Source organism: Oncorhynchus gorbuscha, linkage group LG20 (assembly GCF_021184085.1).
Source record: "Oncorhynchus gorbuscha isolate QuinsamMale2020 ecotype Even-year linkage group LG20, OgorEven_v1.0, whole genome shotgun sequence".
NCBI classification, from domain to species: Eukaryota; Metazoa; Chordata; class Actinopteri; order Salmoniformes; family Salmonidae; genus Oncorhynchus; species Oncorhynchus gorbuscha.
The window spans coordinates 35,963,508-35,978,279 of NC_060192.1; the positions used below are offsets into that span (position 1 = coordinate 35,963,508).

At 44.9% G+C, this 14,772-nt stretch overlaps 1 protein-coding gene across 1 annotated transcript in view; it reads right to left on the reverse strand.

Annotated features, from left to right (window-relative positions):
* Positions 1–14,772, reverse strand: part of fryb (furry homolog b (Drosophila)) — a 192,886-nt gene that overhangs the window by 86,303 nt on the left and 91,811 nt on the right. The window contains 5 exon segments of the mRNA XM_046316884.1: positions 4,011–4,137; positions 5,344–5,451; positions 5,809–5,941; positions 9,535–9,706; positions 10,460–10,546. Of these exon segments, the coding sequence (XP_046172840.1) occupies positions 4,011–4,137; positions 5,344–5,451; positions 5,809–5,941; positions 9,535–9,706; positions 10,460–10,546 (627 nt within the window).

Here is a 14,772-nt window from a genome sequence, read left to right on the forward strand (position 1 = left end):
AGAGCCATCACACAGAGAGGGAGCCATCACACAGAGGCATCACACAGAGAGGGAGCCATCACACAGAGGCATCACACAGAGAGGGAGCCATCACACAGAGAGGGAGCCATCACACAGAGAGGGAGCCATCACACAGAGGCATCACACAGAGAGGGAGCCATCACACAGAGGCATCACACAGAGAGGGAGCCATCACACAGAGCAGTGAGGGAGCCATCACACAGAGAGGAGACCATCACACAGAGCCAACACACAGAGCAGTGAGGGACCCATCACACAGAGAGGGACCCATCACACAGAGAGGGAACCATCACACAGAGCCATCACACAGAGAGGGAACCATCACAGAGGCATCACACAGAGAGGGAACCATCACACAGAGCCATCACACAGAGAAGTGAGGGAGCCATCACACAGAGAGGGAACCATCACACAGAGGCATCACACAGAGAGGGAACCATCACACAGAGGCATCACACAGAGCCATCACACAGAGCAGTGAGGGAGCCATCACACAGAGAGGAGACCATCACACAGAGCAGTGAGGGAGCCATCACACAGAGGCATCACACAGAGCAGTGAGGGAACCATCACACAGAGAGGGAACCATCACACAGAGAGGGAACCATCACACAAAGACATCACACAGAGCCATCACACAGAGCAGTGAGGGAGCCATCACACAGAGAGGAGACCATCACACAGAGGCATCACACAGAGCAGTGAGGAACCCATCACACAGAGCTATCACACAGATAGGGAACCATCACTCAGAGAGGGAGCCATCACACAGAGCCATCACACAGAGCAGTGAGGGACCCATCACACAGAGAGGGAACCATCACACAGAGAGGGAACCATCACACAGAGACATCACACAGAGCCATCACACAGAGCAGTGAGGGAGACATCACACAGAGAGGGAACCATCACACAGAGAGGGAACCATCACACAGAGAGGGAACCATCACACAGAGCCATCACACAGAGAAGTGAGGTAGCAATCACACAGAGAGGGAACCATCACACAGAGGCATCACACAGAGCAGTGAGGGAGCCATCACACAGAGAGGGAACAATCACACAGAGCCATCACACAGAGCAGTGAGGGAGCCATCACACAGAGAGGGAACCATCACACAGAGAGGGAACCATCACACAGAGACATCACACAGAGCCATCACACAGAGCAGTGAGGGAGACATCACACAGAGAGGGAACCATCACACAGAGAGGGAACCATCACACAGAGCCATCACACAGAGAAGTGAGGGAGCCATCACACAGAGAGGAGACCATCACACAGAGCAGTGAGGGAGCCATCACACAGAGGCATCACACAGAGCAGTGAGGGAACCATCACACAGAGAGGGAACCATCACACAGAGCCATCACACAGAGCAGTGAGGGAGCCATCACACAGAGAGGAGACCATCACACAGAGCAGTGAGGGAGCCATCACACAGAGGCATCATACAGAGCAGTGAGGGAACCATCACACAGAGATGGAACCATCACACAGAGCCATCACACAGAGAGGGAACCATCACTCACAGAGGGAACCATCACACAGAAAGGGAACCATCACACAGAGAGGGAACCATCACAGATGGCCATCACACAGAGAGGGAGCCATCACACAGAGAAGGAGCCATCACACAGAGAAGGAGCCATCACACAGAAAGGGAGCCATCACACAGAGCCATCACACAGAGCCATCACAGACAGCAGTGAGGGAGCCATCACACAGAGCCATCATAGAGAGGGAGCCATCACACAGAGCCATGACAGAGAGGGATGGTAATACTCCTGGTGTAATACTCCTGATACTCCTGATGTAATACTCCTGATGTAATACTCCTGATGTAATACTCCTGGTGTAATACTCCTGGTGTAATACTCCTGATACTCCTGGTGTAATACTTCTGGTGTAATACTCCTGGTGTAATACTCCTGGTGTAATACTCCTGGTGTAATACTCCTGGTGTAATACTCCTGATACTCCTGGTGTAATACTCCTGATACTCCTGGTGTAATACTCCTGGTGTAATACTCCTGGTGTAATACTCCTGATGTAATACTCCTGATACTCCTGGTGTAATACTCCTGGTGTAATACTCCTGGTGTAATACTCCTGATGTAATACTCCTGATGTAATACTCCTGATGTAATACTCCTGATACTCCTGGTGTAATACTCCTGGTGTAATACTCCTGGTGTAATACTCCTGATGTAATACTCCTGGTGTAATACTCCTGGTGTAATACTCCTGATACTCCTGGTGTAATACTCCTGATGTAATACTCCTGATGTAATACTCCTGATACTCCTGGTGTAATACTCCTGGTGTAATACTCCTGATACTCCTGGTGTAATACTCCTGGTGTAATACTCCTGGTATAATACTCATGATACTCCTGATGTAATACTCAAGATACTCCTGGTGTAATACTCCTGGTGTAATACTCCTGGTGTAATACTCCTGATGTAATATTTCTGGTGTAATACTCCTGGTGTAATACTCCTGGTGTAATACTCCTGGAGTAATACTCCTGATACTCCTGGTGTAATACTCCTGGTGTAATACTCCTGGTGTAATACTCCTGGTGTAATACTCCTGATACTCCTGGTGTAATACTCCTGGTGTAATACTCCTGATACTCCTGGTGTAATACTCCTGGTGTAATACTCCTGGTGTAATACTCCTGGTGTAATACTCCTGGTGTAATACTCCTGATGTAATACTCCTGGTGTAATACTCCTGGTGTAATACTCCTGGTGTAATACTCCTGATACTCCTGGTGTAATACTCCTGATACTCCTGGTGTAATACTCCTGGTGTAATACTCCTGGTGTAATACTCCTGGTGTGATACTCCTGGTGTAATACTCCTGGTGTAATACCCCTGGTGTAATACTCCTGGTGTAATACTCCTGATGTAATACTCCTGGTGTAATACTCCTGGTGTAATACTCCTGGTGTAATACTCCTGGTGTAATACTCCTGATACTCCTGATGTAATACTCCTGATACTCCTGGTGTAATACTCCTGGTGTAATACTCCTGATGTAATACTCCTGGTGTAATACTCCTGGTATAATACTCATGATACTCCTGATGTAATACTCAAGATACTCCTGGTGTAATACTCCTGGTGTAATACTCCTGGTGTAATACTCCTGATGTAATATTTCTGGTGTAATACTCCTGGTGTAATACTCCTGGTGTAATACTCCTGGTGTAATACTCCTGGAGTAATACTCCTGATACTCCTGGTGTAATACTCCTGGTGTAATACTCCTGGTGTAATACTCCTGGTGTAATACTCCTGGTGTAATACTCCTGGTGTAATACTCCTGGTGTAATACTCCTGGTGTAAATGATGTAATACCTGGTGTAATACTCCTGGTGTAATACTCCTGGTGTAATACTCCTGATACTCCTGGTGTAATACTCCTGATACTCCTGGTGTAATACTCCTGGTGTAATACTCCTGGTGTAATACTCCTGGTGTAATACTCCTGGTGTGATACTCCTGGTGTAATACTCCTGGTGTAATACTCCTGGTGTAATACCCCTGGTGTAATACTCCTGGTGTAATACTCCTGATGTAATACTCCTGGTGTAATACTCCTGGTGTAATACTCCTGGTGTAATACTCCTGGTGTAATACCCCTGGTGTAATACTCCTGATGTAATACTCCTGTGTAATACTCCTGGTGTAATACTCCTGGTGTAATACTCCTGGTGTAATACTCCTGATACTCCTGGTGTAATACTCCTGGTGTAATACTCCTGCTACTCCTGGTGTAATACTCCTGATGTAATACTTCTATTACTCCTGGTGTAATACTCCCGATGTAATACTCCTGGTACTCCTAATGTAATACTCGTGGTGTTATGTTTTGTATGTTCATGTTGTCGTTTAGGTAAAATAATTGAGCTCACTCAACAAAATGTGCATGAATACCTCTGCTCTACAATAAAATATATCTGAAGCATATAGTCACCTCTCGGAGCAGGAAGTGTGTATATCCAAACAGGACGTCCTCCCTCCAATCAGAGAAATCCAGCAGCAGGCTCTGCAAGGAATTCTGGGAGATGAGGCGGAGCTCGTCGTCCATGTGGACAGTCAGGCTGACAGGAGAGAGAAGACAGAGAGGTTCTAGAATACGCCAAACATTTTAGAGATACTCCGAGTCAATAGTCACGTAATAATAAGGAACTCCCCTTGACTACGCCAACAAATTGGGGTAAACAAACATTCTTTCACACTGACCCCCAGTGTAAAAGAGCCAACATCGTTGTCAATTTTTTATTATACAAAAAATAACTAAATGTGCCGAAAAGCTGAGGTGTTTTTTTTCAATGTACTAGTAACCAGGTAAAAAGTCCCGACCTATGGTTGGCAATCCTCCCACGTAGGGGAATAAGAGTCCTGTGGCTTCAGGCTATTCGGGTGGAAAATGTGGGGACCCAGTGTTCAAGTAGGCTACACGTAGCTTTGTGTGTAGAAAACATTTAATCACAGGTAAGACATTTTACAGTTTGTTTGTAACTCCACTCACTACTTGTAGCTGTATAGTCTGTTTGTTTGTGTTGGGGGTCTAGCTTAATGTTCCGGTCAATAGCTAGCTAGCATTCACTCACATGGCTGCTAGCATCGTCATCAATAGGAGCATGAGGGAAGTTTTACAATATTACATTTTTCAAAGTAGTGAGTGTGCTCAGGACCAGGTAATGTTGAAAAGTCATCTTTAGACATGTACTTTTCTTAAATTTAGTTTTGGAATTTATTAAAACAAGCAGACAAAAATAAAATTGCATTTGAAAATGATAAAGTTTTGCTGTGCTGTGAGCCAAATGGGGTAACCTAGGCAACCATAGGTTGTTTCTACATATAATACCGATTTTTACTACACAGTCAGACTGACAGGACAGAGAACACAGAGAGGTTCTAAAACATGCCACACATTCTAAAGATACAGTCAGACTGACAGGAGAGAGAACACAGAGAGGTTCTAGAACATGCCACACATTCTAAAGATACAGTCAGACTGACAGGAGAGACAACACAGAGAGGTTCTAGAACACGCCACACATTCTAAAGATACAGTCAGACTGACAGGAAAGAGAACACAGAGAGGTTCTAGAACATGCCACATATTCTAAAGATAGAGTCAGACTGACAGGAGAAAGGAGAAACCATTAGACTCATATGAGGCAAAATATTTTGCACAAGTGATGTGTTTCAAGTTAGCGTTGCATTAGCATGACAGGAGGGTGAAGTTTTTACTTAACAAATGTTGAATATGTGACAGTTTGATAGACTGGGACGCTCACCGTGACAAAAGGTCTATGAGTTCAGGTTTGGACATGCTGTCAGGGAGGATACGAGGAATAGCTGCCACACACGTCCTGAACAGATCTATCTTAGGCTTCCTCTCCCCTCTGAGAAAGAGGGAAGGAGAGAGGGGCGGGGAGAGAGAGAGGAAGAGAAAGAGAGAGGGAGAGAGAGAGGGAGAGAGAAAGGGAGAGAGAGAGAGAGAGAGAGAGAGAGAGAGAGAGAGAGAGAGAGAGAGAGAAAGGGAGAGAGAGAGAGAGAGAGAGAGAGAGAGGGAGAGAGAAAGGGAGAGAGAGAGAGAGAGAGAGAGAGGGGGGGGGGGTAAGGGTAGGACATATGGACATGAGGAGGGACAGATTAGTAATATAGTGACACTAGGACCAATCAGAAAAATAACCTTTTTTCCACCTAGTATTGAGTGGCTTCAACACAGTGTCATAGTAGGTAGTAAATACAGGACATACGTGATCATGTCCTCTGGTTCCTTGTTGAGCATCTGTACGTTAGTGAGCATCATACAGCGGCCCACCTCCTTGTCCAAGTGTCTCAGGATGTTGTCTATGGCCTTACGCACCTGGGAGTAGTACAGAGACATACCTAGAGAGAGAGAGAGAGAGAGAGAGAGAGAGAGAGAGAGAGAGAGAGAGAGAGAGAGAGAGAGAGAGAGAGAGAGAGGGGTAATGAGCTCCTGAACTCTTCCTGAACTTTACTAGCTATAGGGAATTTTTTAAAGAAAATATCTTGTCAATGATCATTTTATATATATATTTGATGAAAACACTTTTTGGGCCTTACTGTTATTAGCCCATACAAACGCATTGAATAACAAATTCACTGCATGGAACAACAGATGGACCCCAGATAGACATGGACCCCAGATCGACATGGACCCCAGATAGACATGGACCCCAGATAGACATGGACCCCAGATAGAGACCCCAGATAGACATGGACCCCAGATAGACATGGACCCCAGATAGACATGGACCCCAGATAGACATGGACCCCAGATAGACATAGACATGGACCCCAGATAGACATGGACCCAGATAGACATGGACCCCAGATAGACATGGACCCCAGATAGACATGGACCCCAGATAGACATGGACCCCAGATAGACATGGACCCCAGATAGACATATGGACCCCAGATAGACATGGACCCCAGATAGACATGGACCCCAGATAGACATGGACCCCAGATATAGACATGGACATAGACCCCAGATAGACATGGACCCCAGATAGACATGGGACCCCAGATAGACATGGGACCCCAGATAGACATGGACCCCAGATAGACATGGACCCCAGACCCCAGATAGACATGGACCCATGGACCCCAGATAGACATGGACCCCAGATAGACATGGACCCCAGATAGACATGGACCCCAGATAGACATGGACCCCAGATAGACATGGACCCCAGATAGACATGGACCCCAGATAGACATGGACCCCAGATAGACATGGACCCCAGATAGACATGGACCCCAGATAGACATGGACCCCAGATAGACATGGACCCCAGATAGACATAGACCCCAGATAGACATAGACCACAGATAGACATAGACCACAGATAGACATAGACCCAGATAGACAGACCCCAGATAGACATGGACCCCAGATAGACATAGACCCCAGACATGGACCCCAGATAGACATGGACCCCAGATAGACATAGACCCCAGATAGACATGATAGACCCCAGATAGACATAGACCCCAGATAGACAGACCCCAGATGGACCCCAGATAGACATAGACCCCAGATAGACATGGACCCCAGATAGACATGGACCCCAGATAGACATGGACCCCAGATAGACATGGACCCCAGATAGACATGGACCCCAGATAGACATAGACCCCAGATAGACATGGACCCCAGATAGACATGGACCCCAGATAGACATAGACCCCAGATAGACATGGACCCCAGATATGGACAGATAGACAGACCCCAGAGACATGGACCCCAGATAGACATGGACCCCAGATAGACATGGACCCCAGATAGACATGGACCCCAGATAGACATGGACCCCAGATAGACATGGACCCCAGATAGACAGATAGACATGGACCACAGATAGACATGGACCCCAGACCCCAGATAGACATGGACCCCAGATAGACATGGACCCCAGATAGACATGGACCCCAGATAGACATGGACCCCAGATAGACATGGACCCCAGATAGACATGGACCCCAGATAGACATGGACCCCAGATAGACATGGACCCCAGACCCCAGATAGACATGGACCCCAGATCGACATGGACCCCAGATAGACATGGACCCCAGATAGACATGGACCCCAGATAGACATGGACCCCAGATAGACATGGACCCCAGATAGACATAGACCACAGATAGACATGGACCCCAGATAGACATGGACCCCAGATAGACATGGACCCCAGATAGACATGGACCCCAGATAGACATGGACCCCAGATAGACATGGACCCCAGATAGACATAGACCACAGATAGGCCTGGACATTGACCTTAGGGAGTTTTAAGCACATGTTTACTAAATACTGAACGTATTTAGGCTTGTCATAACAAAGGTGTTGAATAGTTACTGACAAGACATTTCAGCTTTACATTTTTTATTAATGATGTAAACATTTCTAAAAACATAATTCCACTTTGATATTATGGGGTATTGTGTGTAGGACAGTGACGAAGAAAACAAAATCTCTATTCATTCCATTTTATATTCAGGCTGTAACACAACAAGATGTGGAAAAGGTCAAGAATGTGTGAATACTTTCTGAAGGCCCTGTCGGTGCCAATACGATATGTACTGCGATAGTCCTCATTCTCAAGATTCTATATGTATTGTGATTCTCAAGATTCTATATGTATTGTGATTCTCAAGATTCTATATGTATTGTGATTCTCAAGATTCTATATGTATTTTTGATTCTCAAGATTCTAAATGTATTGTGATTCTCAAGATTCTATATGTATTGTGATTCTCAAGATTCTATATGTATTGTGATTCTCAAGATTCTATATGTATTGTGATTCTCAAGATTCTATATGTATTTTGATTCTCAAGATTCTATATGTATAGTGATTCTCAAGATTCTATATGTATTGTGATTCTCAAGATTCTAAATGTATTGTGATTCTCAAGATTCTATATGTATTGTGATTCTCAAGATTCTATATGTATTGTGATTCTCAAGATTCTAAATGTATTGTGATTCTCAAGATTCTAAATGTATTGTGATTCTCAAGATTCTATATGTATTGTGATTCTCAAGATTCTATATGTATTGTGATTCTCAAGATTCTATATGTATTTTGATTCTCAAGATTCTAAATGTATTGTGATTCTCAAGATTCTATATGTATTGTGATTCTCAAGATTCTAAATGTATTGTGATTCTCAAGATTCTATATGTATTGTGATTCTCAAGATTCTAAATGTATTGTGATTCTCAAGATTCTAAATGTATTGTGATTCTCGAGATTCTATATGTATTGTGATTCTCAAGATTCTATATGTATTTTGATTCTCAAGATTCTAAATGTATTGTGATTCTCAAGATTCTATATGTATTGTGATTCTCAAGATTCTATATGTATAGTGATTCTCAAGATTCTATATGTATTGTGATTCTCAAGATTCTATATGTATTGTGATTCTCAAGATTCTATATGTGTTGTGATACGATACTGTGATTTTATTGTGATTTGAAGTTCCAAACATATTGCTCACTACATGTCTGCTGCGAGAGAACATGGGAAAATAGGTTTTGATCAGTCCCGACAATAAAAGTCCTGAAAACATGTTGGCTCACTATTTTAAAAAAAGATGGAGAACAAGCTATAGGATGAAAAATACCAGAGTTTTGAAGCAGGTACAGCTGATTAGCGCTAGCTAACACTATCTAGCAACAGAAAGAAATAAAACAATATATTATTTTTACAAATTGATACTTGGAGACAAAGTATCGACATAATATAATATAAAATATTATTGCGATATGTAACTGTATCGATCCCCCCCCCCCCCCCATCACTAGTGGGAGAGCGTCTCTAGTGCCACTTCATGGGGCAAATACACACACACACACCCACAAGCTGCACACACACACACACCCTCAAGCTGCACACACACACACACCCACAAGCTGCACACACACACAAACGCACACACACCTATGAGTTGGGCTTCGTCCTCAGTGAGCGTCTTGCTGAGGTAAGTCTTCTTCTTCTTCAGAGAGTTTCCAGAGGGCAGAGTGGCTCCAGTGTTGGGCATGGGAGGCTCCCCATCCTTCTGCTGCAGGGCATCAGCTATGACCAGGAAGGCCCTCAGACCTATGTTCATACGCTACGGAGACCCAACACACACACACACACACACAACACACACACACACACACACACACACAGTATTAGTATACATTTGAGGCTCCCCAGCCTTCTGCTATAGGAATCAGGTCAGTGGTTTAGTGTAGTTAGCGAGGCTCCTCTCTGCAAGGTCCGAACAAGGAAAACCGTTTTTTTAAGGAAAATAGCTATCTACTTGAACTTCTACACATGTTGCCATGGGGCAGAGAAAATGTTGCTGTTTTAAAGCTAATCTCAATGCTATTCTACACATTTTGCCAAGAGGGTGAAAGAACATTTTGCCGTTTCGCAGAAATGCAGAAATCGCTCCGCCATTTCCTGTTTGCTAAAATTTAAAAAGTTCACCTAATTTCAGTTTATGTGACAAAACAAGCAAGTAGAGAATAATTTTACCATCTAAACCACTGTGGAATATATTTTAAATAACCCCAAACAGTATATTTTCAGCTATTTGAAGCTGGTGTACAAAACTGAAAAGTTAATAACAGTAGGCCTAGAAATAGCGTAAATAGAACATATTTACTACCACTTCTTAGACATGCTTTCAATGAGAATGACAGATCTATAACTTACATTTCTAAGTGAATTTGGTCAGGTCACCCAAAAACATACATATTGCAGCTTTAAAGCCACTTTCCTGTAATTTAAAAATAAAATAATTGTCCCATGGCTTATGACATGTCTGAAGTAGACCTGAGCTGTAGGGGCCCCGACCTGCTTGCCAATGTGTTACCTCTGGGTTGAGACTGAACGCTTTGGCAGGCTTCCCGACACACAGCAGGTCAAAGATGATCTCCTTCATGGCAAAATCGAGTCTTTCCTGCAGAGAGAGAGGAGGAGAAGAGGATTAATATTATATATTATAGAGTACTGTTAGGAGACAGAGGGGTGTGTGTGTGTGTGTGTGTGCGTGTGTGTGTGTGTGTGTGCGTGTGTGTGTGTGTGTGTGTGTGTGTGTGTGTGTGTGTGTGTGTGTGTGTGTGTGTGTGTGTGTGTGTGTGTGTGTGTGTGTGTGTGTGTGTGTGTGTGTGTGTGTGTGTGTGTGTGTGCATAGCCATGGGCCGTTTTAAGGATTTCCACACATGGGGAATTTATTTATACTTGGTCGAAAAATATGCGTATTAGCTTCCTTCTGTACGCCTAATATCTGTACAGCAGACACAGTAGTAGTAGTAGACACAGTAGTAGTAGTAGACACAGTAGTAGTAGACACAGTAGTAGTAGTAGACACAGTAGTAGTAGTAGACACAGTAGTAGTAGTAGACCCAGTAGTAGTAGTAGACACAGTAGTAGTAGACACAGTAGTAGTAGACACAGTAGTAGTAGACACAGTAGTAGTAGTAGACACAGTAGTAGTAGTAGACCCAGTAGTAGTAGTAGACACAGTAGTAGTAGACACAGTAGTAGTAGACACAGTAGTAGTAGTAGACACAGTAGTAGTAGACACAGTAGTAGTAGACACAGTAGTAGTAGACACAGTAGTAGTAGACACAGTAGTAGTAGTAGACACAGTAGTAGTAGACACAGTAGTAGTAGTAGACACAGTAGTAGTAGACACAGTAGTAGTAGTAGACACAGTAGTAGTAGACACAGTAGTAGTAGACACAGTAGTAGTAGTAGACACAGTAGTAGTAGACACAGTAGTAGTAGTAGACACAGTAGTAGTAGACACAGTAGTAGTAGTAGACACAGTAGTAGTAGTAGACACAGTAGTAGTAGACACAGTAGTAGTAGACACAGTAGATGTATTTAGTGCTGAAATCTCTGACAGATGAACCGTGAGGTGGACAATTATTGTTTTAGGAAAGTTAAAAAACCAACAAAAAAAAACAATAGGCTACAATGTTTTGAATATATGCTACACATCCAAAAACAAGCAATAGTGTTTTTATAATTAGTTACAGGCTGTTTTGAAGGAGACTTAAATGACTATGAGGTTAAAGTGCAGATTGTCAGTCATACAGACAAGACATTCTAGCCTCTCACCATTGCAAATATCATATCCCAAATAACAGGGAGGTCAGCACTGGGGGGGGGTTGATATATATCATATCCCAAATAACAGGGGAGGGAGGTTTAGCATATCCCAAATAACAGGGAGGGGGGGTTGATATATATCATATCCCAAATAACAGGGGAGGTTTAGCACTGGGGGGTTGATATATATCATATCCCAAATAACAGGGAGGTTAGCACTTGGGGGGTTGTGCGTCTGTCATTATTCACGATTCATTCAGGATTATCCGTATTAATTAGCATCCACATTAATGTAGAAGTGTTCAAAAACATATTATTTTCTTATTGACAATAAAAGTGACTCCAAAATGACACAATACATCATTCACCCTTCATTTCTGTTGGGCACAAATTAATCTGAAAAAACAACAACAACAACAACAACAAAACAAACAGAAAATGCATCCAACCAGTTTGTAGAGTCACAAGCTTGATGTAGTCATTGCATGTTAGGAATATGGACCCAATTATACTAAACGTTTGACTATCTTAATCCACATATAAGTGAATTGGTCCCCATACTTTTGGTCCCCTAAAATGGGGTGACTATGTACAATACGTGCTGTAATTTCTAAATGATTTTTACCCGATGAAATACTCTCAAATTAAAGCTGACTGTGGTATATTATTTCAAATGAACAAAAGTTGCTTCTCATCTTCAGACAGATCAGTCTTCTCTTTTCAGAAGTAGGCGTTTGCTTTCCAAACCGTAGACCTTCTGTAGCTCACCTTCGCCCTTTAAAGGCCTTTGCTTTCCAAACCGTAGACCTTCTGTAGCTCACCTTCGCCCTTTAAAGGCCTTTGCTTTCCAAACCGTAGACCTTCTGTAGCTCACCTTCGCCCTTTAAAGGCCTTTGCTTTCCAAACCGTAGACCTTCTGTAGCTCACCTTCGCCCTTTAAAGGCCTTTGCTTTCCAAACCGTAGACCTTCTGTAGCTCACCTTCACCCTTTAAAGGCCTTTGTATTTGTCAGCAGCATACCACCCTTCATACCACTGCTGGCTTGTCCCAAATGGCACCCTATATAGTCCACTACTTCTGACCAGAGGCTATAGGGCAGTGAGCACACCACCCTTCATACCACTGCTGGCTTGTCCCAAATGGCACCCTATATAGTCCACTACTTCTGACCAGAGGCTATAGGGCAGTGAGCACACCACCCTTCATACCACTGCTGGCTTGTCCCAAATGTCACCCTATAGTCCACTACTTCTGACCAGAGGCTATAGGGCCTGAGCATCACCCTTCATACCACTGGCTGGAGACCAGATGCTGCTGGAAGTCCACTGTCTGACCAGAGGCTAGTAGGGCAGTGAGCATACCACCCTGGTCATACCACTGCTGGCTTGGTCCCTGGTCAGTCCCTGGATGGGAGACCAGATGCTGCTGACCAGTGGTGTTGGAGGGCAGTAGGAGCATACCACCCTTCATACCACTGCTGGCTTGTCCCAAATGGCACCCTGGGAGGATATAGTCCACTACTTCTGACCAGAGGCTATAGGGCAGTGAGCACTCTTTACTGGTCACCCTTCATACCACTGCTGGCTTGTCCCAAATGGCACCCTATAGTCACTACTGACCAGAGGCTATAGGGCAGTGAGCATACCACCCTTCATACCACTGCTGGCTTGTCCCAAATGGCACCCTGGGAGAGTCCAGATGCTGACCAGAGGCTAGTGGTGTTGGAGGGCAGTAGGAGCACACTTTCCTCTGGTCATACCACTGCTGGCTTGTCCCAAATGGCACCCTATATAGTCCACTGGATGGGAGACCAGATGGCTAGTGGTGTTGGAGGGCCAGTAGGAGGCACACTCTTTCACTGCTGGCTTGCTTCTGAAGCTAAACAGGGTTGTTCCTGGTCAGTCCCTGGATGGGAGACCAGATGCTGCTGAAAGTGGTGTTGGAGGGCCAGTAGGAGGCACTCTTTCCTCTGGTCTAAACAGGGTTGGTCCTGGTCAGTCCCTGGATGGGAGACCAGATGCTGCTGGAAGTGGTGTTGGAGGGCCAGTAGGAGGCACTCTTTCCTCTGGTCTAAACAGGGTTGGTCCTGGTCAGTCCCTGGATGGGAGACCAGATGATGCTGGAAGTGGTGTTGGAGGGCCAGTAGGAGGCACTCTTTCCTCTGGTCTAAACAGGGTTGGTCCTGGTCAGTCCCTGGATGGGAGACCAGATGCTGCTGAAAGTGGTGTTGGAGGGCTCGTAGGAGGCACTCTTTCCTCTGGTCTAAACAGGGTTGGTCCTGGTCAGTCCCTGGATGGGAGACCAGATGCTGCTGGAAGTGGTGTTGGAGGGCCAGTAGGAGGCACTCTTTCCTCTGGTCTAAACAGGGTTGGTCCTGGTCAGTCCCTGGATGGGAGACCAGATGATGCTGAAAGTGGTGTTGGAGGGCCAGTAGGAGGCACTCTTTCCTCTGGTCTAAACAGGGTTGGTCCTGGTCAGTCCCTGGATGGGAGACCAGATGCTGCTGGAAGTGGTGTTGGAGGGCCAGTAGGAGGCACTCTTTCCTCTGGTCTAAACAGGGTTGGTCCTGGTCAGTCCCTGGATGGGAGACCAGATGATGCTGGAAGTGGTGTTGGAGGGCCAGTAGGAGGCACTCTTTCCTCTTCCTCTGGTCGGAAACAGGGTCCTGGTCTCTGGTCATTAAAGATCCCTGGATGGGAGACCAGATGCTGCTGGAGAGTGGTGTTAACCCCAGGGTCCTGGCTAAGTTCTCAATCTGGCCCTCAAACCATCACGGTCACCTAATAATCCCCAGTTTACAATTGGCTCATTCATCCCCCTCCTCTCAGTCCCTGGATGGGAACAGATTGCCCCAGTGGTGTTGGAGGGCCTGTAAAAGAGCACTGTTTCTCAGTCTAAACAGGGTTGGTACCTGGTAAAGTCCCTGGATAAATAAATAACGTTTAGGACATTTCTGAAAAGCAAACTGACAGCTGTGACAAACCATAGAAATAGAGTCCATAGAGTGCAGGTCAAAGCAGGACTGACAGTCATTGACAAACCATAGAAATAGAGTCCTAGAGTGCAGCT